The sequence below is a fragment of the Phyllostomus discolor genome, chromosome 3, assembly GCF_004126475.2.
Source record: "Phyllostomus discolor isolate MPI-MPIP mPhyDis1 chromosome 3, mPhyDis1.pri.v3, whole genome shotgun sequence".
Lineage (NCBI taxonomy): Eukaryota > Metazoa > Chordata > Mammalia > Chiroptera > Phyllostomidae > Phyllostomus > Phyllostomus discolor.
In genome coordinates this window covers 26957618-26985023 of record NC_040905.2, presented here as the reverse complement: position 1 = coordinate 26985023, position 27406 = coordinate 26957618, and the positions used below count along the sequence as shown (strand labels likewise).

General features: G+C 40.4%; 1 protein-coding gene across 5 annotated transcripts in view; it reads right to left on the bottom strand.

Moving 5' to 3' along the window:
* The window catches only part of CTNND2 (catenin delta 2), an 828740-nt gene that overhangs the window by 325609 nt on the left and 475725 nt on the right, over positions 1-27406 (bottom strand). For all 5 annotated transcript variants that reach the window (XM_036020261.1, XM_028518208.2, XM_036020263.1 and 2 more), the window contains 2 exons: positions 24712-24906; positions 9799-10054 (listed from right to left, as the gene is read on the bottom strand). In XM_036020261.1, the coding sequence (XP_035876154.1) occupies positions 9799-10054; positions 24712-24906 (451 nt within the window). The remainder of the gene's footprint in view (positions 1-9798; positions 10055-24711; positions 24907-27406) is intronic.

Genomic DNA, 27406 nt, shown 5'->3' with positions numbered 1-27406 from the left:
TTATGCAAGTTTTATAGGCATTCTCTCTAGATAAATGTGTGCAAGGCCAATAAACAAGCAGGTGGATTATTTATGTATATGTGCATACAAACACATACCTTAAGTATATGTTCCGTCACTCTGAATTTTCTTGGTTTCTCCCCTCCTGGTGAGGGCTTCCACTCATGGGAACGAACCTTGAGGAATGCTATTGTCCATTTTTGTTCATCTTATGTTTATTAGAATCTAGACCTACAAAACTGTCCTTTCTTTTGAAGCACAACACGTGGTTTTGATCCCTTCAAAGCCATTCCCCAACATGGAGCAGCCGAACTTGGGCTTCCTGTCCGGATCTGCAAGCCTCTTGCATCCTCCATGAGATTCCAGGGAAAGAGGCTCCCTAGTTTTGGTTCTCGGCTCATTTCCAAGGGACACCACTTTTAATATTCACATTTTTTGTGCTTTCAAAAATTCTGATTGTTCATTTCACAATGAAGATGGAGAGATTTATTTCCTCCCTCATTTGTAGCCTCCTGTCTCAGAGGTCTGCGTCATCCCAAGTGACTGGTACAAGGAGTGACTTCCCCTGCAGGGTCTCACTCTTTTCAGCATGAGATTGTCCAGATACAATAGACACACATCACCCACGTAAACCTGGTTATCAGCGAGAAAATAGAGAGCCACCATGAAGCAGGATGTAACATAAATGACTAGTGAAAGGTTGTACTTAGAGCATAAAAACTACACTCCAAAATAATTGTTTGACTTTGTAATTCAGGGCACTATTCCCTGAAACCTCAATCATTTTTATCTTTATGTGTTATCACTGTACTTATAATTCTTAGGGAGCTTGAGATTAAAGATGCTCGATGTACCACAGAGTTGTGACTTCAAGGGATCCGAAATAGCCTGATGCTGGATGGTGTCAACAGATTCAGTCTCTCCTATGAGACTATCCGGTAAAGACTGCATGAGAATGTAATTACCGTATGGAACGCCCCAGTTGCTTTGAACTGGGGGAAAGGCAACACCTCTGTCTCTGAGACTCAGAACGTAACTGGGTTTAGGTAGAAGGGTTAAACTTCCTAACAGATTGTGTAAGGACATATGATAGATACACTGAGCTGTGAGTAGGTAAAACACAGAGTTCAGTCTTATTTATTCATTAGAGTACTATTTTCCATACAAACAACTGTAAACGTGCTCTCCCCGCATTCCTGGCTTCATGACGCAGACCAGTCCTAGCCCACCACGGCCACCTCTGGAGGATGAGTGGGGAACGAACGACTGGGGGTGTTAGGGAGGGGACTCTTTTGAGAAGAAGGACAGGGTGTACAATAGCTTCTGCTCCTGTATGTTGGCTCTAGCTAACCTGGATTTAGCTTTTTGCCCCAGATCATGTAGGAAAGTTAAGAATGCATGCAGCCCACTTTTGAGAGGTGGGGCTTGGGTTTCTCAGATTCTTTTTTTTAATATTTTATTTTATTTATTTTTTGAGGGGAAGGGAAAGAGAAAGAGAACGAGATAAGTATTATGTGTGGTTGTCTCTCATGCATGCCCCACCAAGACCTGGCTCACAACCCAGGCATGTTCCCTGACTGGGAATCGAACCAGCAACCCCTTGCTTTGCATGCCAGCACTCAATCCACTGAGCCACACCAGCCAGGGCATGGTTTCTCAGGTTCTTCTGCACACCTGCAGGGCTGGTAAGTGGGTGGGGCCGCCTATGGGTGATTAGCTCTTGGGCTGCATGTGAGCTACTGAAGTTAGGGGAAAAGTTTTTTTCCTGAAAGCACATGGATTGAGGGGAACCAAGGGTTGGTTCTTAGTAGGGGCATCTGTATACAAGAAAAGCACAAAACGAAGATTCCTACCATCTCATTTGATAGACTATTTGCTAATGATTAATGAACTAATTAGAACACTGGGTACAGTTCCACATCAGTCATGGCTGCCTGGGTTCCATCACTGTTAAGAGAGCAATGTCAGGGTGGCCGCTGTGCCAGAACAAGCTTCAGTATCAGCGAGGCGGGGGGTGGTGTTAGAATGAGTCACTATGTTAGAAATGCAAGTGTTTGCTCCCACAAGTGATTCTGAGGACAGGAAGCAAAGTGAGTGTTCCAGGCTACCACAAAATCAATATTAGCAGACAAGCATTGTGTGTGAACATTGCTTTAAACTGATAAGAGGAGTCCCGAAAAGGAGGCTTTTGTAAAACCAAACAAAAATCCTTTTGCAATGAAGTCTTCCCTTCCATCTTATAATTCTGTGTCCGGGATGTGAAGCCCGAGCTGCTTCCTGCTGGCCTCGCTAGATCCCCTCCCACCACCGGCCTCCCGGCCTCCTAGCCTCCCAGCCTCCCAGCAGGGCATGCCCCAGCATCTACTGCTGGGCCTTTCTCTGTCCTTCCAACCACACAGCTCCTGGCCTCTCTGTCTTCTCCCATTTCTCCTATGTCTCTGACTCCCAAATGCCATTCTCAGTCCGACTCTGTCCGCAGGTGCTCCTGATGGCCAGAGTGGTGGATGCAGCAGGAAGGCAGTGGCACTAACCTCTGCTAACAATGGGCCCTTCCCTATGTAAGGGAACAGTCCGAAGACTTCACGTATTGCATCTTCACAACAACTCTCTGAGGAAGGTACTTCTATCATTTCCATTTACATACATGCACACTGAGGGCAGAGCAGAGGAGCACCATGGCCGGAATTGTCATTTGCTAAGAATCCCTTTTGCTTTGGACTGGATGCTCTCCATGGCTCAGGTCTTCCCTATTCCCAAGGGGGTGAGAGCATGCACCTGTTGGGCCAAACAAAATTACCCACTGGGTTGGGGGGAGCGGTAGAGGAGAACATTTGAATCTCCACCCATTTACCTGCCTAAAGAAAATCAGCAATGAAGAACTGTCCTAGGCCCTCTCAGTGGGCCCACATTTCAGAGGCGGGCATGTCTTTTATCAGAAGCTCCAACTTGAAAAGGTCACGTTTGCTCATGTGTGCTCCTCACCTAGGGCTCCTTCCTGCTGCTGATGTGTGTTGGTCTGTGCAAAATTTTGGCTTAGATTATCTACTTGTGATCAAACCCTAACAATATGCACATCAGAAACAACAAGAAAGCACTAACAATTCTCACATGTCCAAAAGCCAAGACATGGCCAAGCTCACCTGTCTGTCTGTGTCTGCAGCGATGAACCCCAGTCATCTCAACCAGTAGGAACAATGAAAATCTGCCCAGGTCTAGCATGTTTAACTATATTGCTCCTTTGAAACAAAACATTTTATGATTAAAAATGTAAACTGAAATAAAAGCTTTAAATTATGTTGTTTCATCTTTAAAATCCTCTATTTTCAGGTTTATCTTTTGAGTATATTTATTATATAATATAAATCACATCTTAGGACACGAGAGAGAGTTGGCTGAACAGCACCTCCCTGGAATTCAGGTCTACTCAGAGCTCAGAAAGTGACCTTACTGAGAAAGAGGTTCTTTGCAGATATAATTAAGACAAGGTCGTACTGGATTAGAAAGAATTCTCAATACCATGAATGGTGTCGGTGTAAGAAGAGAACACGGAAACCAACAGGAGAAGACCCCATGAAGACGAAGGCAGGGACTGGAGCCTTGCAGCCAGGGCAGCCGGGGGCCGGGGGGGAAGGAAGTCTCATCTAGAGCCTTTGGAAGCAATGTGGCCCTGCACCAACATCTTGATTTTGAACTTCTAGCTTCCAGAACTATGAGAGAATAAATTTTTTTTTTTGGTTTAAGCCACCCAGTGTGTGCTAATTTCTGATGACAGTCCTAAGAAATTAGTGCACTATGTTTATAATTTATAAGTAAAAGATATCCACATATGGAGGTACAAGCTAACATTTTATTGGGATGGGGGGTAGATGGGGAGGTTCAGAGATGGCTGCCCCCTGTGTACCCCACATCCCAGCAGAACCATGTGGGAGTGACTGACTCGAACCAGCCCCGCTCCCACCATTTCCAGCCATCTTTTCTTTTCTTTTGAACTGTTCCCTCTGCTTAGAAAGCTTTCTCTCCCATTTTCCATGTGTAAATACCATCTACTCTTCCAAGTTTGTGCCAAATATTCAATTCCTCCTTGGTACTTCCTTATGCATCAGTCTTATTTACTTGATGCATTACAGTGGCTTGTGAATACGTCTTTCTCTCTTGCACAACTCTGAAAGCCCTTTGGAGAATGAAGCTGTTTTCATGCCGTCATTCATTACACCTGCAGAGCCCACCGTAGAGTGTTCCAAAGAAGTCACCGGGAACACATGTGGTGCCTTCAGATGGAGCTGGGGGGAGCAGTCCAGGGGAATGAAAGCTACAAAGCTCTATCCTTGGGCCACCCACTCTGGTTATGTTTTGATAAAACCTGAAGATGTGCCTTTCAAATTTCCAAGTGACACGGAGCAGTGGGTACAGTAATCACACTGAGCCAGCAGTCCCCAGCCTTTTTGGAAATAAAACAATAGCAACGATTGACTGGTTTTTGGTGGAGACAATTTTTCCATGGATTGGGGTAGGGGATGGTTTCGGGATGATTCAAGTGCATAATTCAAGCTCACCTCCTGCTGTGTGGCCAGGTTCCTAACAGGCATGGCCCATTACTGCTCCGTGGCCTGGGAGTTGTGGACCCTTGCACTGGGCAATAAAACTGGGACCAAGAAAATATTTCTGTAGGATCAAGAACTGGAATTGCCTAACAAGAAGTAGATGTAAAGTCCCTTATTAAGTTAAAAAGAAAATTAAAAATTTAAGGTAAAGATAATTGATTCAGAGCTTTGCAGTGTCACATGTGGAGAGACCTGGCATTTTATGTGACTGTAGCAGTAACACTTGTATCAGTCTTCCAGGAGTTAGAAACACGGAATTAGAAGTCAGTCAGACAGGATCAACGTCTAACTCTCTCTGCCTCAGCTTCCTCATATGTAAAACAGGCACCATAAAAGCTCATGTCAGGGGATCGGAGGGCTTTAAGTACAAAAAGTTTCACACTGAGCATGGAACATATTACTTAAGTAATTTTAATTATCATCATCAGCATCGTCATTAGAAACATTTTTGTCATTTTATCTATCAAGAAAACCTGCTACGAACCCAGGATGCCCGGAAGTATATGTGAGACAGAACTAGGAAGGAGTCTGGCCACTGCCGGCCTCCCAGAGAAGAGCCCGAGGAATGACAAGTCACAGAGGGGACTGACTGCAGCTCGCAGGGGCGCAGGAGGCCTGGGAAATGCTGGGAGGTTTAACACCTGTGTTCACGGCTGTCCTTTGAAGAAGGATGGGTGTTTCTCCTGTGATTTCTAAGGTCAGGGAATGAACGTACAAGGGATGCAGATTTTGTATCAATATAAATTAGTTTTCAAGGTTTGAGTTATTCAAAGGATTAATAAAGTTCTTCCACAGATGGTGAGCGGCCCATTGCTGGAGGCATTCAAGCAGAGAATGAATGGGCACTTGTGTGACTCGCTTTTAGCCTAACTGAATAAATGACTTCCAAGTGCTCTTCATACTCTGAAGGTTTTTAACTTGTGAAGCTTTATTTTCCCCTCTGACAGCTCCCCAGTTAAATAAGTGATTACGGGGTGTTTGAAGTGAAAAGCAAATGAATTCCCCAGAGATTCACCACCCGAGGGAACTAAACTGGGAAGACCGTCATATTGTTTCATTGTAAACACTTTAGTCACGTTACTTAAGTTACATAATAATAGTACTTCAAACTTTAATACAGGTTTAAAATTACTTTTCAAATCTTCATCTTTCGAAAAGCATTTTTGTGGTGTATATTTTTTTCTGACTACTCATTTCACCTTACCCTATCTACGTGGGTTTTTTAGTTGGACAGGCAAACAATGAGGAAGGAACATTTGGAAATGTTCTTAACACGGGTTTACCTAATAAGAAATTTATAAGCAATATTACTTAATAGTATTTAATAATATCTGATAATTTTATGAATATAAGTAGCAGATAAAATATGCACGAGAAATGGACTCGATAATTCCTTAAGATTCCTTTTTTTTACTATTGGTCAAATATCGCGGCTTGAATCCGAACACGCAGCATGAGTTTGAGAGCCAGCTACAAATGCAGTTGGTTATCTGGGTCCAAATTCAGCAGTAAAGATGTGCCATTTTATTTTTTTCTCTATTATGTTGAATAACAAAAAGGCAGTTTTATTGTAAATCATGTTTATGATCATTTAGATTCATTCGCATGTTTAGAAAACTGTTTTTTGGAAAGTGTACATCAAGGATTACAACAGCTTGAGAAGGGATTAATCAAACATTGTTAAAAGATGCTGTTCCTTCTATAACCTACACATTCAGTTACATCAGTCAGTGTCCTAGTCAAACTTTTCTTCTTTTATCAAGAACATTTATAGTAACTTTAGTATACTCGGATATGTCAGTCTGGCTTTATTTTTCTCTAGTTATTTCAGTAGTCATATTTTCAAAATAAGAGCTCTATCAAGTCACTCCCAACATCACCTAGTGCAATTTAATTTTAAGATTTATGCTTGACCTATATACTTAAAAAACAACAGTAAATAAAACAATATTTGGTATAGCATCAAAAACATATTAGCCATGAAAACAATTCTTAAAAGATTCATATTTTATGGGAGAATAACATGCAATTAACAAATGAAATCTCTGCAAATGTGGCTGTAAAGTTTTATATATATATATATATATACCCTATATATATGAATATTTTCATATATATAAATATTTTCAAAGTGATTGCTGACTCTTAAAAGGAAATTAGACTTGATCATCTCTTGTATAAAAGTTTCTGTGCATTTTTTGTTGGAGTACAGAGTAGGAGCAGCGAAAAGTGAAAAGACCAAAGTTTTGCAATAACATCTACATGATAGCGGCAAGCAAGCTGCAGAACACCAGCCCTTCAGGGCCAACCCTTTTAGATGCTCGGGCTTAGAGCTATTAAGAGCTAATAGGGAATCTCTGGTCTGGAGTCTAATGACTGACTTGGGACTATCTTGATTTCAATTTCTTATTTCAAAATGTACACTTTGAAAACTTCTCACTGAATGATATTCAAACTCTTCAATAGAGAAAAGACACTGGACTGCAATAAGAGAAATAAGACAGATGTTAGAAAAGAAAAATAAAGGAAAGACCATGTATCCAATAAGCAATTATCAGAGAGGAGAGATCTATTCAGACGGTTTTCATTTCCTTCATTCCTCCCTACCCCTACTCACAGACACCTGGTACTAGTATACTCTGAACGAATCATAGGAGCTGTGAGTATATCCTTTCCTTTCTATTTTTATTAGAAAATAAAAATATACATGCCAATATGGGCCACAGTGCCCTGAAAGTGTGGCTTTTAGCTGCACACCCATGTGCCAGCACAGTGATCTTCGATAAGTCATTCATACTCCAATTCTTCTTTTACTCAGGCATGACATTTGGAGATACGAGTTCCCCTTCGCCAAAGGAGAATTATATCAAAGATGTAATAAAAGTGTTTTGAGAATTGTGCTATGAAGATATGTTTGTAATAGTAAAGAGGCTTCAATGGTCTGCTTTTAATGATAAATAAAACTTTAACACTCTTTGAAATCATATGTGTAAGAGTAGAGAGAGGTCTAAGGACTGGAAAACTGTAAATCATAAGCAATAATGACAAAATAAGTCATTTTGAACCCTAGAGGTTAAATATACTAGTATACTAGTTCCAGTAATAGTGACTTGGGGAGAATAAAAATTCACTATTTGAAGGATGATGCAAATATCTTGTTATAAAAAATTATTAGATTTTGGACTTAATGTGTAGGTTTGGGATGTCTCTCAATGAAATCTGAACACTTTGTCATAGTCTTTTATTTTACAAAAACTCCACAGCAAGGCCTCATTGTATTCTATACTCCCTCCATTCGTGCGGTGCCAGCTTACTGGTGCCATTGGTGTTAGGTCTCAGCAATCCAGTTGTGGTTCTAGATCCGGTTCTATCCGTTTTTGTGTAGCTGGGCTTAGAGTGGTGGCATAATTTTCTTTTTCAGGATGAACACATATTTAAGGCTAATGCCTAGCATTCTTGAAAAAAGCAGAGTAAATCTCTAATTCATACAACACTAATTTGCATAAAAATTTTACACAAAGGATTAGTGGCCAATATTATCTTGTTCAGTGGAACATTTCTTATTGGCGTTTCTCTTTTTGAGTTGACAGTGTGCACTCAATAAATAAAAGTGTCATAATCCATAACTTGATAAGAGCCTTGACAATATAATGAAAGAGGAAAAAAGACTATAAAAGTGGCAGTAATGTAAAATGGAAAGGATATGCCACTTAGTAAAATAAAATGCATGTAACACACAGTAGAAAATAAAGAAGCTTATCTGTAGCTAAAGGAACATAAATTTTCTTCCTTATTAAGCCAAATTCCCCTAATATAAAAATTTAAAATCTTCCCATTGGAGATAAAATATTTATCCTAATTTAAATATACGATGTTAAATAAAGCAATGCTAATTCAATATTCGACTTAGCATTTCTTAAGAGCTTACTATTATTCTATTTCTGTATGTTTTCAGTTGCATGTTGAGGAAATTTATTTAAAAATTGAGTGTTGAACAGTTAGCTGAAGAACATTCTATCCACACAGGACCGGAATGTGAAAGGACCACAACTGGAGACCGCTGTGGAGACTGCAAACCTTAATAAGCAGGATGCTGCACAGTGTAGATGGAAGTATACTTCTGATTTCTAGTAGTTAACAGTGAACATTTACTACAACTCACTTTCACAAGAGGGGTTCTATCAAATATATTTATCATGAATCCTCAGGGCAGGGGTGAATGGTGCTAATGTAGCTATCCCAAAGAATACCATAAAAGAATCCCATTCTGCCTTTATGTTTGTAGATGTGGTATCTTTTCACAAACTAATCTATGCAAACCGCTCAACACGCTACATATGCACTTGTGTGCTCTATCAGAGAAAGTTCTTGGGGATGAATTTCAAGTATGCCAGCGGAGTCAAGCTGCATGCCCCACTATAAAGAACTACCAGGAATCTGACATATCTATGGTATTCACAGATGTAGATATATATTTATGAGACTCTATCAGCATAAATCAAATGGATATGAATAAAACATCATTCAATTCCTCAGGAATGCAATTCCAACTTCAGAAGTGGAGCATCACTAAATCTCTTTGCCGCTGTTGAAAAAGGGAAGCTAAAAGAGACGCATCTCAAAGTAACAATTTCCTTAATACATTCTGTCCAAGTTTTTATCAATGCCCAAACAACGTTAACCTTATGTCCACTTTCAGACACAGAAAAATAAAGGTAACGTGGGTTCTCTAAGTTTTCAATTTTTAGTTTAGCCTGGTCTATGAACCACTTTATATGCTGAAAAATAGAAACAATGCATAGCAACAAGACACATGTCCATGGAAACAGTAAAATACCTAGTCCGTGCTATGTGACGTCAAATGAGATCATCCCCAATCCTCAGTTTCCTTTGCTTTAAGGAGAGCTGTTCTAGATCTCGTCCAATAGCTGCAACCTCAAGCACCTACTGATGTTCTGATCACAAGATCATCTGTATTATTTGCTATTGAACTGCATTAGATTCTAGGGACCCGTGACTGATATCCACACTCCAAATCAGACAAAAGATTATAAAACCCAACCAAAGTCAACCCTTTAATACTCATCCCATCACATGAATGCAACAATGTGATGTAGGAAAAAATAGTGCTGTACAATGCCTGGCTAGAAAACCTCCTTGGACATTATGTAGGGAAAAGGAAAACGTTTGTACCCACCTGGGATCTTTCTGAATGCTATCAATGGACGGGGATCTGGCCAAGGTGCCTTCGGGCGGGAGGGTGGGGCCGGATTTGCTGTACGGAGACTCGACAGAGGGACAATACTGCAGCTGTCGGTAGGGGTCGGCGTAATTGGAGGCTGGGCCGGCGGCGTAGCTGGCCCGCTGGAAGGTGGCTGTGGCTGCAGTCGGTGGGCCATGCTGGCTGCCTGTGCGCTGCAAGGGGACGGAGTCGACACCAGGGGAAGATGGGGCTAGGACAGGAAAGTAGGGACAAAGTAAAAAATTGAGGACCTGCTCACAGAAACGGTTAACCAGGTCTAGGCAGGGGGAAAAATTACACACATTAAAAAAAAACAACCAAAAAAAATAACAAAAAAAATAAGGGTTTGAAAGAATAAAAAAATAGTAACTGGTCACATTTGAACCAATATATTCAATGTTGTCCAGTAAAATAATAATTGGCATGCGATTTCAGAAATAAGACTTTCAGCTCTAGGGAAAATGCATCTGCTGTCTGTTTATTGCTTACCAGCTTCCAAGGGAAGGTTTGTTAATCTGCTGTGAACTCTGTGTGAAACCAAAACCCGGAGGATAAATAGGGGATATTTTATGGGAATCATGGACAGTTAGTTATTATTCATGTTGAAAAAATTCTTAAAGTGTTCATTCACATGATGTTTATTAAGGGTATAAAACAAACTTAGTAATGTAATTAATTTTCCTGAATTAAAAAAAATAAGGAAAAGTGAGAGCAGAATGCACATGTGTGGGGCGGAGGTGGAGGGGGATGGGGCTTGCGTCTCCCTAATTAGTCCTGGAGCAGGGAATGCAGGACTGCTCTCCTCCCTGCCAAGTAACTTGCAGATTTTCATAGACCTCTTTCTATGTAAAGCTGTCACAGTAACAAATATATTTGGAGAAAGTCAGGCAAGCAGGAGAAGATGAAGACCAGCCCAACTATAAACCACACAAAATAATGAGCTTACTTCACTTTCCCAGAGTATTTGCCTCTTTTCCATGTGTCTAACTTATTTTGAGAAGATTTTATACCAGTTATTTAAATCAGTACAACTATTTCCAAACTGAAGTTTAATTTATTGGTTCCTTCCTCAATTATTTTCAGTTCATTTCATATTATAGCTTTTGATATTTTCTGGATCAAAAGTATGACACATAAGGTTTTAGTTGACCTATACAATAAAAGCAGCATCTTTCATATTAATAGAATGTGATCAGGTATTAACTGCTGCAACAATTATTAGCCATGATCAATTTTAGACAGGATATTTACTTCCTGGCCTTGTAGATCATAAAATATCCAAAATACAGCCAGCGTCTAGTGTGCCCATTTCTACCATGGGTGTTCCACGTGGCATGAGGTTCCAATTATAAATCACCCCCCCATAACTGTGACTTCCTGAGCTTCTCGGTGGATGATAATGGAGCTTATTTTATCCTTTCTTACATTAAATGAGATATGCCAAATCAAACACAAAAGAGATTATGTCATATCCAGAAAACAACTGTTAAAAGAAGTTAAGGAAATCATGTTGAAAAGACAAAAAAGTTGCAAAGTGAGCTGAAGAACATATTCTAATACTGAGAACTCATTTTTAACTAAAACTTTAGCGTGTCTGATTTCCAATGAGTTTTTAATCTTATAATTACCAAAATTATGGGAATAGGCACCATGACATGATGAAAATGAGAGAAATATATAAGAAAAACTTTCTAAACAAAAAATGAGCACATTTTCAGAGGAGTGGTCTTTGGAATTGATGAGGTTGCCCTGATGGACTATTTCACAATGATCAGATTCAACTAATAAATATTAAGTTTATAGCCAGAAAAATCTGTTTTATGTTCTCATGCAATTTCTGGAGGATTTATACTTTCTCTAAAATACTATGAACATGCCATTTAAAATCAGGTTTTATAAGTTTATGAACAATGTGCTTTATATTATGGTGAAAGGGTTTTAAAATTTAGGCCAGGCATAACGTTGCTCTTAGAAGAACAAATGCGCAAAGATAAATAAAATTTTATTTTCTAAGAGTTGTGATAAGCTAGCCGAATCAAGGAAGAAAAGGGAAACCCAAGTACACCTGTCATTTTTCAGATCAATGCATTTATTTTTCCATTCAGGAAATGAAGTATCTACATCTAAACCTGTTTCAAATGGTTGCTGATATCAGAAAAGAAATCTATGCCAAGTTATTCATCACTAATGTGACACTTACAATGATTAACAGGACAGAAGACAAAATGGCAGAGATTAGAAAATAATATTGAAATCTAAAGAAACATAATTGTTAAAAAATAGGATATGTAAGGTGAAGACCTGACTAGCCATGCCAAAAACTCTCAAAGAACAGTAAATTAAAAAAGAATTTAATGAGAACAGTTTAAGAAAAACACTTCGAGCAGCAGGCAAAATCTGATGAAGACTCGACGGCAGACTGGGCCAAAATGTGAAGATGGAGTGTGAAATGCATTTAAGTAAGCAGAGAGAGGAAGGCAACATCTCAGAATATGAGGAGGAAGGAAAGGTAACAGAAAATTTATGAATATCATTGGGCTCATATTTGTATTTCACTCTAGCTTTTTGCAGAGAAAGTTTCATGGAACTCATTCAGAGTGTGGCTGCGGAAGTTAGAGAACTGGGCTCACGCCAGCCTTTTGGCAATTCCTGGTGTTGTGCCAGCTCACAGAGCTCTCTGAGCTCAGTTTCCTGACTGCAAAGTGAAGAAAACAAAATGGCAGCATGGGACTGTTGTTTGCTTTAAATGCACGTAAAGCATTAAATACCTAATACGTAGAAAATGTTAAACAAATAAGTGAGCTGTTATAATTATTACCATTTAGAATAAACTGATATTAAAATAGGGTGACAGTGGACAGCTTCATAACATGTTGAAGTACCACCCAAACTCTTCAAGGGGGTGGGCTACAAGGGACACACTCAAGGTACAGACTCAGCAGCAACCAGAGCCTTGCTGAAATAAGTCCTGCTCCATAAAGTTGGCCCCTCCACAGCTGACTTTCCACAGTGGCTGCATCTAGTCCTTGCAGTCAATCAGCCTGGGGTAAATCCCTCCCATTGAGGTGCCAACAGCAATCAAGGCTCAACCACAACAGAAGAGTGTGCACAGCCCACATGGGGGACATACCTGGAATGCCCCGCTGAGCGATCAAGCAGGCTGTGCCATTGGACCCTCCAGGGCACCTACTATATAAGGCCACTCTACTAAGACCTGGAAATATAGTAGCTCTACCTAATACATAGAAACAAACTCAGGGAGACAACCAAAATGCGGACAAAGAAACATGTCCCAAATGATGAAAAGAACAAAATTCCAGAAAAAGAACTGAACAAAGTGGAGATAAGCAATCTACTAGATGCAGAGTTCAAAACACCAGCTTTAAGGATGTTCAACGAACTTAGAGGGAGAGTAGATGAATTCAGGGAGATCTTTAACAAAGCCATAAGAAACATAAAATTAGAGAGAGAAAACATAAAAAAGAACAAGTCAGAGATGAAGAATACATTACTGGGAATCAACATTGCAGTAGATGAAGCAGACGAATAAATCAGAGATTTGGAGGATAAGTAAGCAGGAAACACCAATTCAGAACAGCAAAAAGAAAGAAGAATAAAAAAGATGAGGGTAGTAAGAAGAGCCTCTGGGACAACTTCAAGCATACCAACATTTGTATTATGGAGGTGTCAGAAGAAGAAGAGAGAGAGCAAGAAGTTGAAAACCTATGTGAAAAAGTAATAATTGACAACGTCCCTAACCTAGTGATGGAAATAGACATACAAGTCCAGGAAGCACAGATAGTCCCAAAACAGATGAACCCAAAGGGGTCCACAAAAAGACATATAATTAAAATACCAAAGTTTAAAGACAAAGAGAGGATCTGAAAGGCAGTTAGTCAAACACAAGTGAGCTCCCAAAAGAGTGTCAGCTGATTTCTCAACAGAAACTTTGCAGGCCAGAAGCAATGGCATGAAGTCTTCGATGTGATGAAAGCAAGGTCCTACAATATTGATCACTCTACCCAGCAAAGCTACTGTTTAGAATGGAAAGGCAGATAAAGAGCCTCCCAGACCAGAAAAAACTAGAGTTCATCACCACCAGAATAGTATTACAAGAAATGTTAAAGGGTCTTCTGTAACAAGAAGGAGGAAAAAGAAGGTAAAAAATATGAATAATAAAATGAAAATAGATGCCTATCAACAATTACTTTATTCTTTATTTTGTTTGAGTCCTCATCCCCCAAGGATGTGTTTATTGATTTTAGAGAGGGAGGAAGGGAGAAAGAGATAGAGAGAAAATCATCACATGAGATAAATAGAAAGGAACATCGATTGGGTTCCTTCTGCACATGTGCTGACCAGGGATCAAACCCACAACCTAGTTATATGCCCGGATGAGGCACACCTTTTGGTGTTTGGGACAATGCTCTAACAAACTGAGCCACCTGGCAAAGGATATCAACAATGACTTTAAATGAAAATGGATTAAATGCTCCTTTATCTGATTGTTTTCTCATGATTCAAGTTAAAACATTTTGGCAAGATAACTCTATGATGATGCTGTATACTTCTCTGTTACATCAGGAATGAAACAATGCCAGTTTGTCTCATCACTGGAGAAACTAAGTCTGCTTGATGTATTTAATAAGTAATCTGTAGGGTGCTTTGAGTCCATGTGAATATTTGGGTCCCTAGTAACCATTCATCTAATTGTCTTAAGCAATTATCCATCACTGATCCTTGTTTGAATAAAAGATTCCAAGGGGCTGCAGAAAAAAAAAGATGTGGAAGCTGAATGGATAACAAAACTGGACCCTTGCATATGCGGTCTACAAGAGACTCACTTCAGATAAGAAGACACACAGACCGGAAGTAAAGGGATGGGAAAAGATATGTCATGAAAGTGCAAACAAACAAACTAAAGCTGCGGTAGCAATACTTACACCAGACAAAAGAGACCTTAAAACAAAGTGAAATAAGTCAGACAGGAAGATAAATGCCATATGATTTCATTTATACATGGAATCTAAAAAACAGAATAAACAAGCAGGCCAGAAACAGACTCACAGGTACAGAGAACATTCTGACAGTTGCCAGATGGAAGGGAGTTGGGTGGTTGGGTGACAAAGGTGAGGGGATTAAGAAGTACAAATTGGTAGTTACAGACTAGTCACAGGGATGGAAAGTGCAGCATAGGGAATACAGTCAATAATGCAGTAACTATGTATGGTGCCAGCTGGGTACTAGATTTATCAGAGTAATCATTTAGTAGGTTATACAATGTCTCATCACTGGGTTATATACCTGAAATTAATATAATATTGTATGTGAATAGTAATTGAAAAATAAAAAATAAAGTTAAAAAAAGGAAGCAGGGCCATATTGCATTGGGGCGAAAGGTCCTTCCCGCTGGCATCAGGCTCTACAGCTCCTGTAGGGGTGTCATTTGTGTGGACTCGTACTTGCTCCAACAGCCCTCTAAGGAGTGGACACCTCACTCTCACTTTGCAGATGGGACACCGAGGCACAGAGTGATTATGACTATGTCACTCTCCCCAGTTTGCCTGATATCCAGCAGAGAGGGGGTTCGAGCCCTTTGCTTCCAGAGTTTATGCTTATAACCACCGCTGCAAACTGGACTGAGTTTTAAATCCTCGGTGACACATATTACTGAATTCCCTACCATGGTGAAAAAGTTATAAAATGATCAGAGGCCTAAAATTAAGTGAAATCTTTCCTAAAAGGATAGAGAAGAGATGGATTTACAATATAAGTTAGTACCCTATAACATACAAAGAATGTATTACACATTCATGTGTTAACTAATTTCTGCCATATCATATTAAATTGGATTTATTAAGGTATGCAGACAATATATAAAAATCTTTATGCAGAAACATGTAATTGTTCATTTTTATGAAAATCAATGGATGAAAATATATGTAGTTATGTTCATTTTATTTTAAGGTGTTTTGAATCTTAGTTTAATCAATGATATCGCCATATTTAAAAAAAGGAGGGTGGGCTCTAAAATCTAAGATCAGTAAACAATTTTGAGAAAGATCATATTAGAAAATGACAATCGCATCTGTGGCCCTTGAAAAGTGGCCCTTTTGAAGTACCATTCCTGAATCTATAGGTTAAATGTTTGTTAGGTCATAATAAATATGATAGCTGATGAGAATTTCAAAGTATAAAATCAGAATTCAAGTTGGTAATTCCCAATGGAAATAAATGAGAGACTGATCAATGCAGGAAAAATAATGTCAAATACCCATAGAAATGGGGAGAGAAAAATACTACAGGAAGAACAGATTACATGATTGCATGGAAAAAAAATGTGTGAGAATCTAACACCTCAAACGAACCATCAGCAATGTTACAGTGCAGTACCTTATAATGTCAACCATGACAGGAAACAATGACTTGAACACATACAGATTAAACTCTCCCTTTTGCCCTGCCTGTGCAGACCCTGATGTGGCCTATGCAAATCATGGCTCCTTGTTATTATGGGTAAATGAATGTTTGTCACACTATTAGAAGACTTCTTTTAATATAGTATTTCCCTTAATTCCTCTTCTGTTACACATTTTTCTATTTGTTGAGTTTTAGAGCTCAGTTGACCAAATTGCCTGCCTTGCAGGATTACGCTATTCAACTGAAACTTTGTGTGGCAAACATTTGAAGTGGAAGGTGCTTCATCAGCTCTGTAAACATTCTTCGTCGGCCCTGCAAACAGCCCCCTCTCCCTCAATAAGCTCTCAGAACTCAATGAACCACAATACTGGTCCCTTTGAGTGGATTTTAGAAGTAGCCTCTTCAGCAGGTGACTTGATACTTCACCTTGTATCTATGTTGTTCATGAAATTGTCTGTTTTCCATAGAGCTACACAAATAAAGGTCTGGTTTGTAAAGAAAAAGGAGAGAGAGAGATGTGTTATGGGTTACATTTGAAAGAGGGACGAGGAATCCTTTTTAATAAAATCAAACATTCCCCAGGCACTTTGATGATGATAGATGGTTACATGCATTATTTACTGACAGTGGGAAAAAGAACAGAATAAAATATAAGAATCTTACACATGCAGAAAGTTATGGAGGATATAAAGTAGGATTCAACAAAAGGAAGAAAAACATTTTTGTTCTTGTATTATTTATCTTTTTTGTATATTTGTCTATACAGAAGTTATGAAAACAAAAATTTACACATTATATAAATACAAATTAAGCATGCACTAAGCTAATTAAATAATATGCATTCCCTCTTCAAGCCCAGAAAATAAAGATGGCTCAGGTGGCAGTGGATCCAAGAACATGGCTTACACTCTCTTCAGGAGAGTTTAGTTCTATTGCTTTAGGGATGAGGGACCACTAGCACCCAATCCACTGTATTTCCAACCGTATTATCATTTAGAACCCAAATGCAGAGGTCTACCAATTTTCTGCACTCTGCACAGGTTAATCTATGCTAAATTCAATGGAAAAATATTCAAGGGTAAATTTAAGATAATCTTTTAACATTAGATATTATTATGTTTGTGGGGAGTAACATTCAATGCATAATTTTTAATAATAATGGCATCATTATTGTTGGAAATGATGTTGATGTTTCTGAATTTTACCATGAACTGTTCTTCTAGCAAACACTCTTGTTTTCCTTCCGTTGTAATTAGATTTTTTATTTACACCACATTAGGTGAATTGAAAGAGGTAAGCATCTGGAAGTTCTTTCTGGCTTTAAGATCTATTTATCAGTTTATCTGCCCTTCCATTCTAAATGATAGTTTTGCTGGATAGAGTAATCTTGGATGTAGGTCCTTGCCTTCCCAGATAAGGGTAAGTTAAAGAAATTCATCATCACCAAGCCCTTATTATATGAAATGTTAAAGGGACTTATCTAAGAAATTGAAGAAGATCAAAAACGATGAACAGTAAAATGACGACAAATTCACGACTATCAACAACTGAACCTAAAACAACAACAATGAAAACAAATACTAAGCAAACAACTAGAACAGGAACAGAATCAGAGAAATGGACATCACATGGAAGGTTTTCAGTGGGGAAGGGAAGGGGAAGAATAGTGGGGAAAGGTACAGGGAATAAGAAGCATAGTTGGTAGACATAAAATAGATAGGGAGAGGTGAAGAATGGTCTGGGAAACAGAGAAGTCAAAGAACTTGTATGTACATCCCATGAACATGAACTAAGCGGGGGATGCTGGCGGGCTGGGGAGAGCAGCGAGCGCAGAGAGGGGATATAGGGGGGGAAAGGTAATAACACAATCAATAAAATATACTTAAAAAAGATCTATTTATCATTGGGCTTATTAAACCTCTCCAATTGGGTAATAATGTGTCTCTGTCTTTTTAGATAAAAAAGGTAAAAATGTTAACTACAAAGTTATGCAGGAATTAATCTGACTTGCTCCAATGGGAAGCAATAGTTTTTACAGTTTGAAGTTACAGCGCTGCCTAAGCAATAAATTGCTAATCATCCATATTTTTGTGGGCTCAAGTGATGATTTTAATTGAAAATGTTATTTATGTTATTGAAGAACAGCAATAGAATGTTATGAATATAAAGGCTCTATGTCACCCTTCTATAACTTTATTAAGCACTAGCTATTACTGCAGAAGATTAAGATTTTAAAAAATACTTTGCCCACATGTGCAAATATTTTCCCCACATCCTTCTTTCTTTTTATGTTTGCAATACTTGTCAACCTCATAAAGATATTCAGCATGCTTTCTCCTTGCAACGTGTCTATGATAATTCATTCTTTATTACCAGCTGACACTTCCATCACAGAAAGCTTGTTTTCTCCACTCACTTAGAATCACATTGGTCTAAGAGGAAATTCACGTGTCTATCATCGCAGCAGACGTTGGCCATTTTCCTTAGTTTAGAAAGACGTGTCGGGGGCACGTTGTCAGAGTCAAGCATTTGTGTTAATCAAATGACTCCTCAGTTGGCAGGCATCGATGTGCTTAAGTTTGAAATAAAAATTTGTGTTATTCAGTTTTTGCTTAACGGACTTCCCTATGAGCAAATCCACGAGGCTGGCATACTCCTTGTCTGGCTGTGCTCATTGTATAAACTCTGGTTTTGAGAAGCCTTTTCCCAGATGAAAGGTATGTTTTATTTAAACAGACACCCTAGTTAAAAGGATGCCTCTTCAAATTTCCATCGTGCAACATGTTAGGCTGGTTGTCCCATAAAAGCAGGTGGGTGTATTCACACCACAGTCCTACTCACTGGCCTGCTTTTCTTGCTGCCGTCTGTGTCTGCACGATTCTGCCTCCCTGCCCAGGGAGAGAGTGCAGATGGCAGCTGGCCTGTCTGTCTCTTTCTCTCTATCCCTTCATATACTGACCTCACAAGAAAGGAGGAGCTGTCACGTCTGGAGAGTTCTGTTGACCATAGGCCACGGCTGATTCAGTGCTTTTTATCTGAATCAGATGGCTTTGACCTGCTCTTTGGTTGCAGATCTCTGGGGCTGTGGTGCTTACTTCTGCCCTGGGGCATGTGGGCAGCTGCTTAACATTCTCTCTGCCTCCCCACTAAGAGCACATCCAGGCCCAGAGAGACGGGCCACCCTGACAGCCCACTCCCTTCTGCTAGGCCTGGGTAGGGTAGAGGTCTGCGGTTCTGGTCTTGCTGTGGCTGCGGTGTCTGAGCCCAAAGGGTTGGAGTTAGGTCTGGGGTGGTGGTGCCTGCTCAGCTGAATAAAATCCTATTTGATTTCTCAACTGCTTTTGGGCAACTATGATTTCTTTTTATGCTTACTCTCTAATAAAGGTTGTATCCTACATCTGAAGGGCTGCACCCTTTTAGATTATTATTTAAGCTCACAGTTAAATTGAGAATGTTTTAGGTAAGTTTAAATTTGAATAAAGATTCTTCTCTGGATTACCAGCTGTCAACAGGCTTGGTAGGCTTACCACCTCTACCCACAAATCTTCTCACTATTTTGCCATGTAGATGAGTTTGCTCTGTAAAGCTTTTCATGAATAGCTCATCTGGTTTCCGGGGGGATTAACTTAAGTTCTCTTTGCTAAATTATTCCAGTTAAATCATTATGCAAAAGGTAGAAGAGGTAAGCTTTGCTATTTATTGCTCTAGTCTGTTCTTTCATTATTCCCTTATGGTGCTTTCTCTATAGCACCAATTAAAATTTCTATCTGCTATACTTTTGCCTGTATGATGAATGTTTTATTTTTACTTAAGATTGATAGTTGTATTTAATTTGGTTCGGGCTAAGTACGGCTCAAAGTGGTCATTTTGCATGAAATCTCCAAGGTGTGAGTTAGATGCTTTAGGTTGAAGCTACGCTTTGAATCATCCAAGCGCACTTTCCATACGCCTACTTGTGTGTGAACCCTGAACCTCTTTGTATGTTTCACCATCTACAAGCTTGGAGTGGAAAGGGAGGTGGGAAGTAGGATTTGCACATCTGATCCTTTAACATGTAATATTTAGATGTACATAAACACATGTGTAAGGTCTCCATCATGATGGTTGGGGAGATTTAATTTAGAAAACCTAGAGAACCTTTTCCCAATACCCAAAAGTAGACCATGCTCCTTGTCTGAGTTAGTGTCTGAGATTTGCATTAGCCTTTGTAATAAAGGCACAGGGGTGAGTGGCTTAGCATGGCAGCCGAAAGGAGAGACGGAGAAGGAAGACTGAGAGGATGGATGGAAAAAGATGCTGGGAGGTCGAGCCTGAGGGGCAATGCTGAGAAATCCCCTTTGGTGGGAAGTTTAGGGAGTCTTAACAGTTCTTCCATATCTACAGTTTTTTCCTGGTATCTTCTGTGCAGCCATCTCCTTGGGTATCTCTCAGCCCTAGAACAGCCTAGTACTCAGGAAAGCCTTTGTGGTGTTGGGGGCAAAGGAGGCACAGAGATGGGGTCAGCCCAGGACTGAGTCGGGCAGGGAGAGGAGAGGGGCCACGGAGCCAGGAGGAAACGCCTGGAACCCAAGCTGGTAGGGAGCACGGCTGCAACCCTGAATGTCCGAGGGTGGGCACTGCTTGCCCGGAAGACAGAGGAAGCCAGCCTTGGGATAAGTGAGTGGGATGGTGGGGGGTGATTGTGTCTTGCACATTCTGGAATTACATGTTACCTAGGAAAGAAAGACACTACGTGCTGTCTAGCGTTCTTATTAATACTTTGTCTTCAATTTTGTCTGGAATATTTATTTGGTCCTTAAGATACTGTCTTCCATCACCAGTTAATTTTTCCTATTTTTATGACTTTCTATGATATAAAAGGGAACACGCTCAAGGACAAGGAATAGATTTAAGCTTCTTTGAATCTGCCAGAGCATCACGTACATGACATGTCTTTCACAGATACCTGAATAACAGGATAGAGAAAATCCCGAAGCTCTAGATGAAAATGAATCTATATCTATTTTGTTTTGAAATGATGAGTTTTGCAAATGCAGGGTCAGTCAACCGAGATAACTATTAAGAGCCCAGGTTCTGAGGCCTGGGACTGCCTGGGTGTGGAGGTTTACAAGCCGGCTCTCTACAGCCTGCACGACCTTGGGCAGGTAACTCAGTATCTCTGTGCCTCAGTACTCTGACCTGTAAAGTGAGCACCGTAATAGCACCTCCCTCACAGGGTGGGTCCGGGGATTCCTGAATATATTCAAAGTGCTTAGAATGGTACCTGAAAGTAGCGATGTCCTATATACTTTTGTCATCCTGTCTCACCTGCTTGATACTGTGGTACCATCTAGCAATTCCCTAATGTTTAGGGAAGCACACTTGTCTTCAATCCCAAGTGTTGACTCCTTGAGGAGGGGCACCTGGCCTGCCATTGCCCTGCCCTGCTCTCCCTGAAGTATCGTGTGGAAATGTGGTAGGAATTAAACTGGAGCAACTGCAGGCCACTGGCTGCAGTGGCCTGACACTTAAGGGCAGAGGGATAAGACTGGTTGTTCAAGTCACTTGGCCACCAATCTGAGGCACAAGCCAGTGGCGCCTGAATACCTCAAGTCTGACAGGCTCCACAGAACATGTCCTCTTCTCCCAAAGACTCAGAGCAGGCGTGTCAAACTCATCTTCACCAGGGGCCATATCAGCCTCGTGGCTGGCTTCAAAGGGCCAAATGCAATTTTAGGACTGTCTAAATGTAACTACTCCTTAACTAGGGGCAAGGAGTTCGGTACTGCCACTGGGTAGAAACAAGGTGCTAGGCCAGATTAAACAAGGTGGAGGGCTGGATTCAGTCTGCAGGCCTTGTGTTTGCCACCTGTGACTCCGAGTATTTGCTCTGCTGTTCTTAAAGGTGTTTAGTGATATCTCTAGTGTGGGGTGTGTAGCACACAGGAACGTGAAAGGTGTCCTCCTGGACATGGGAAAGCAATCCTGAAAAGTTTCTTTGTTAATCTGGATTTTTACTATCTATAATTTAATAATATTGCATTATATGTATACAATATGTGTAAAAGATATACATCCATATTACAGGCATTTTCTCAGACGTGTGGGGTCTGATGGTTAATGGAGTTGCAGGTGGGGTTAAATGAGGAAGTACAAGGGGAGGGTGAGAGCTTGTAGGTTTTTTTTTTTTTTTGAGAGTTTGTGGCTTTATGCTCAGGAGCTGGAGTGGAGTGGTCCTCCCCACCTGTCATCCCAAGAGACTACCCATGCAATTCTGGAAACTTCCCTAGTGTTGCATTAAGTCAGCATATTTCCTCAACAGTGTCTCAAGTTCTAAGGTGCAGGCTGGAAGAGGATCTTAGACATCTGGATGTGGCCACCTCAGCAGATCTCTGACACAGCAGAGATAACCATTCCTAGGAAAAAGCCCAGGCAAACAGCCTTTCCCCTTGGGAGCACATAGAAGACCCTGCTGCCTTTCCTCATGGGAGGGACCAAAGAAGAACCCTTGCTCATTCATTCCTTGTGGTTCTCCATCGATGGCTGAGGGCAGGGGTCGGCAACCCTTTCTATAAAGGGCCAGGAAGTAAAGATCCTCAGCTTTACTGCCTGGTCTCTGTTAAGGACTCAATGTGGCTGCTGCAGCGGGAAGGCAGCTAAAGCTGATAATGAATGGGCCCAGCCATATTGCAGAAACTTCACGTATGAACTATGAACACTCAAATTTGGATTTCATATACATTTTCACATCACACATTAGATTCCATCTTTTGATTGTAAACCGCTTAGAATTGTAACAATCACGCTTAGCTCACGAGTGCTACTGAGACAGGCGGCTGGCTGGGAGGGGCCCCCGAGCCAGGCTGCTGACCCTGCCTTTGAAAAGACTCTACAGTTTTGTTAGTTTTTTAAAGTGTGAGGGTCTTCCCCTGTCTTTAATCTGACACTGACGAATGAAGTATTTATGTCTTATTGTAGCTACTTTTTCATTTACCTCCCTCGAGAAGTATATTAATGAGATAATTCTAAGAGCATATGAATATGGTAAAAGAGAATGAACATAATTTCTTTTGTTGTCAATTTCTTATGTTAAATTAGATATTTAACATAATTGAGTTTGTTATCTTCATCTTTATAAGGGATGCATCAGAAATAAAAATTACCTAGGTTAATAATATGCAACAACTCAATGTTGAAATAGCCCAACCTCAGACAGGTATGGATTTAGCAGGCGGAAGGTGAGACACGTTCTGACAGAGGAATAAATGGGTATTTTTTTCACCTACACCAAGCTATGTGTTATTTACATTGGATGGCATTTATGATGCCAAAAATAAAATGAAGAGTATGTTGCGCCTTTTTCCTATGATGCAGTGAAATGATGAAATGTAAATATCAATAATCAACTATAAAAGCAACTTAGCTTGACTGGACTTCAAAACGTGTAATTTAGCACCATAATGCAGTCTAACAAAATTGCTACGCTCTACTTCATGGTAGCTAGAAGGTACAATAGTCTGAAGATGCAGAAGCCCGTGTGCCAAGTGCCCGACCAAGCTTCCGCTTTCCCACGCCTCGGCCAGCCCCTGACCAGGGTAATGTGTATCATTAGGGAGGAAGGAGAGAGTGCTTCTCCCCGCAAATCAGCCACAGAATATTTCCTAAGATTACTTAGCAATGTGAGGCTGTATAATAAAAGCAAGTCTCAACATCTTAATTATATCTATTTTATAGTTAAGATAAGTGTTCTCTGGTACATTTAATCATGACATTTGACCAGTTGTTTTGCAAATGGTTGCATGTTCTGGGAAAACATGTGCCTTTCTCCTGCGGCCTTTGATGGTGTTCAATTCAAAATACGTGTTCAATCCAGGAGAGTTATACCATTGATTGAACTACATGCAATGGCCAACAGCCAACCTTTAAATAATAATTTAATATGATTCAACCTAATAGTGTGCATGATAAATTCTCAGTTTGCCTTACAGAGTATGCTGCTTTTTAGTAAATATATTTTTCTCCCAAGCTTGCCAAATAGGTAGACTCCATCACTAGAAAAATGCTTACCAGCATTAGACATAGGTCTTTTACATCCCGTGTAGTGACTGCGCTTTCTTGGAGTACTGATATTCATTAAGTATGTTAATAACGATGAATAAAATGTCAGTCCTGCTTTCTTCAATTTGCCTGTCCGACAAAACAAGCTCACCACCCCCGTGGCCCTTTCACTTCTTTCCTCTATAGCATACTCAGGGAGGTAAACTGGGCTCCGGTTTGGTTTCCATCATCATCGCCACAAAGGTGGATGGCAGAAGCAGTTCATAATGCTTGTAAGGAAAGAGGACACATGGACACACACACACGCACACACCCCTCTCATAAGGGAGCTTTATGTAAGCGCCCAAGCATTCCCACCCACCTCGGATGGGCCACTGACCACGGGGCGGGGTGGGGGGCCTGCATACACACCTGTGCTCGTGCGGTAGGTGCCGGTGTGTGCTGGCGGCAGAGGGTCCCCCTGGCTCTGGCTGAGACTCCTCATAGGGGGCTTCTGATAGACGCGGTCTTCATAGATGGGGTCTATGTGGTGCTCTGGGGACTGCAGGGCCCGCAGCTCGGGGCCCAGGTGGCCGTGCTGGCTGCTGTATGAGGCCCGGGACCCGGCTGAAACAGAAGAACCGGAGACATGAAGACCTGACCAACAGGCAAAGAGAACTTGTTTCATCAACATGTATTTTGTTTTTTGACAAAATATGTTAAAATTTGCAGAAAAGCAAATGAATAACATGAAATGGTAGACATATGTCAAGCTAATTAGCTTATTGGTATCACACAGCTGCTTTGCTTTGCTCCCAAACCTGATCACCCTTATGAGGATGACGAGGATGCTGAGAGAAATCCACGCTGAATGGGGCACCGAAATGCCTTTTTTCTCAGTCTAACTGATGTCATGTGGCTTCTTCACTAATGGGATCAGGTAGACAGTCAAACCTAAAAACCTCCTATCATCCCATAGTCCTTGCACCTTAAATTTTACAACAGAAATTACTAAAGTCATGAGCCAATGAACAGGCCATGACAGCAAGCCATCTGTATGCTGTTTCTGAAAAGTGAACCAGAGTTGTTCTCATCAGCAATTTTCCCCTGGACAATGAATGAACCCGAATGTTCAGTCTTACAACAGCCTAAGTCCCTAAGAGAAGCAGATATTTTCAAAATGATTTCTAAGTTATATGTTGCTTTATGCATACTCTCCAAATTGAAGCATTTGCAGCGAGTGTACCTTTCTCTGAAGAAGACACAAATGGTTGTCAATAACTGGTTTAATTTATAAACTGAGACTACATAGCACTTGCCTTGTAGTAGTTGTAAATCATTATATGTTTCATTTTGTTACATTGTTTGGGAAGAGGCTTTGAAGCAAACCAGAGAACCTCCGCATGTGGGCAAATAAAGTTTTATGGGGACTAAGAGGCTGAGTTGACACAAGGAAAGGGAACATGTTCATTGAGAGCCAGCATTTCATGGGAGGTGGAGTCAGAATCACAGGAACAGAAGTGCCAGGAGAAGCATCTCCATTGTGCAGACTGCGAAGGACACGGGGCATCAAGGAGAAATGGTTATCTCATGATGGTGAGTAGAGAACACGCAAGAACCAAATCTGGCTGCAGCTGATTTTAGGGAAGACCCTTTGGCTGAATCTCCAAAGCTAATGCCCACACGGCACGCTAGGACTCAACTGTCCACTGCCTTTGAACAGCCCCAAATCTGAGCTCGCCGCTCCAGCCTAGAGAACTGGGTGCTGGAATTCCTTGATTTTGGTGGCCTTTGTGGATAGCTTAACCTCTGTCCTGCTGGCTCAAGTCCTTACTGGGGGGCACTGTAAAGTCAATAGCTTCAGTGCTCAATGATGAGGCTGCTTCTTCAGGATCATGTAACCACAAGGACTTTAGTATTCTTGTCTAGTATTTTTTGAGAAAAAAAGCCATTCAAAAGCTTTGAAATTGCCAATAGATAAATGTTTTACAGATATATTTTATCCAGGCTGCTTAAAATTTAAATAAGCAAAAAACTGAGGATTTCTGAATGATTTGGAACCGCGCCAAGCATTCTATGAATTCAATGTTAATAAAAATCACTGACTGTTTTGATGAAAGGGAATGAATAGGGCAGGCACGTTCCTTACCCTTTCCCTTCGCTAGTAATTAATTCAATCCTGATTTAGATGGAGTTCAGATGCACGATAGGTCCAAAATAACTGTTTTGCATAATTAGGTTCATTGCATCCAATTGATCACATGCCAATATCACACTGAATATTATATTCATATTTTTCAAGAATATATTTTAAGTATGATATTCCTTGAGTTCCTGCTGTCAATTCTTCCTACTCTGGAGGTTTTAATAATATTGCCCAAAACTTACAAGTCCAAAAGCAAGGAAGCAGTCATTACAATTGACCATTGAACACATGGGTTAGGGGGATTAACTCCCCACATAATTAAAAATCCCTGAGTAACTTTTGACTTCCCAGAACTTAACTACTGATGGCCTACTGTTGACTGGAAGTCTTACTGATAACATAGTCAATTGGCACATATTTCGTATGTTTCATGTATTATACGATGTCTGTCTGGAAAAATTCCAGCCACTGATGTAACCTGGCAGCCAAGGAGAGTGAACGGGAATGCACAAGTGTGGGTAATGACAACTTTACTATACTAGTCAGTGGGGCAGTAGATGGCATTGAGTGAGCATGTGTACTGTGTGGCCATTGCATTCAAAATGACTGAGCAAGTAAAGCAATGAATCTGCATCGAATTTTGCATTAACCTTGAACGTTCTTCCATGTTAACTATTCAGATGATTCAGAAGGCTGCAGCTATGGGCAACTGGTGATTGACAGCTTCATCTCAACAATGTGCCTGCTCATGCATCATGTCTTGTGCAGAAATTTTTGGTGAAAAATCACGTCACCCAGGTGACTCAGATTTGGCAGCCTGTGACTTCTGGCTTTCTTAAAACTAAAATCACTTTAGTTTAAGCAATTCTTTTTTTTAAGGATGTTTTATTTTTATGTATGTATGTATGTATGTATGTGTGTATGTATTTTTGTAGAGAAAAGGGAAGGGACGGAGAAAGAGAGGGAGAGAAACATCAATGT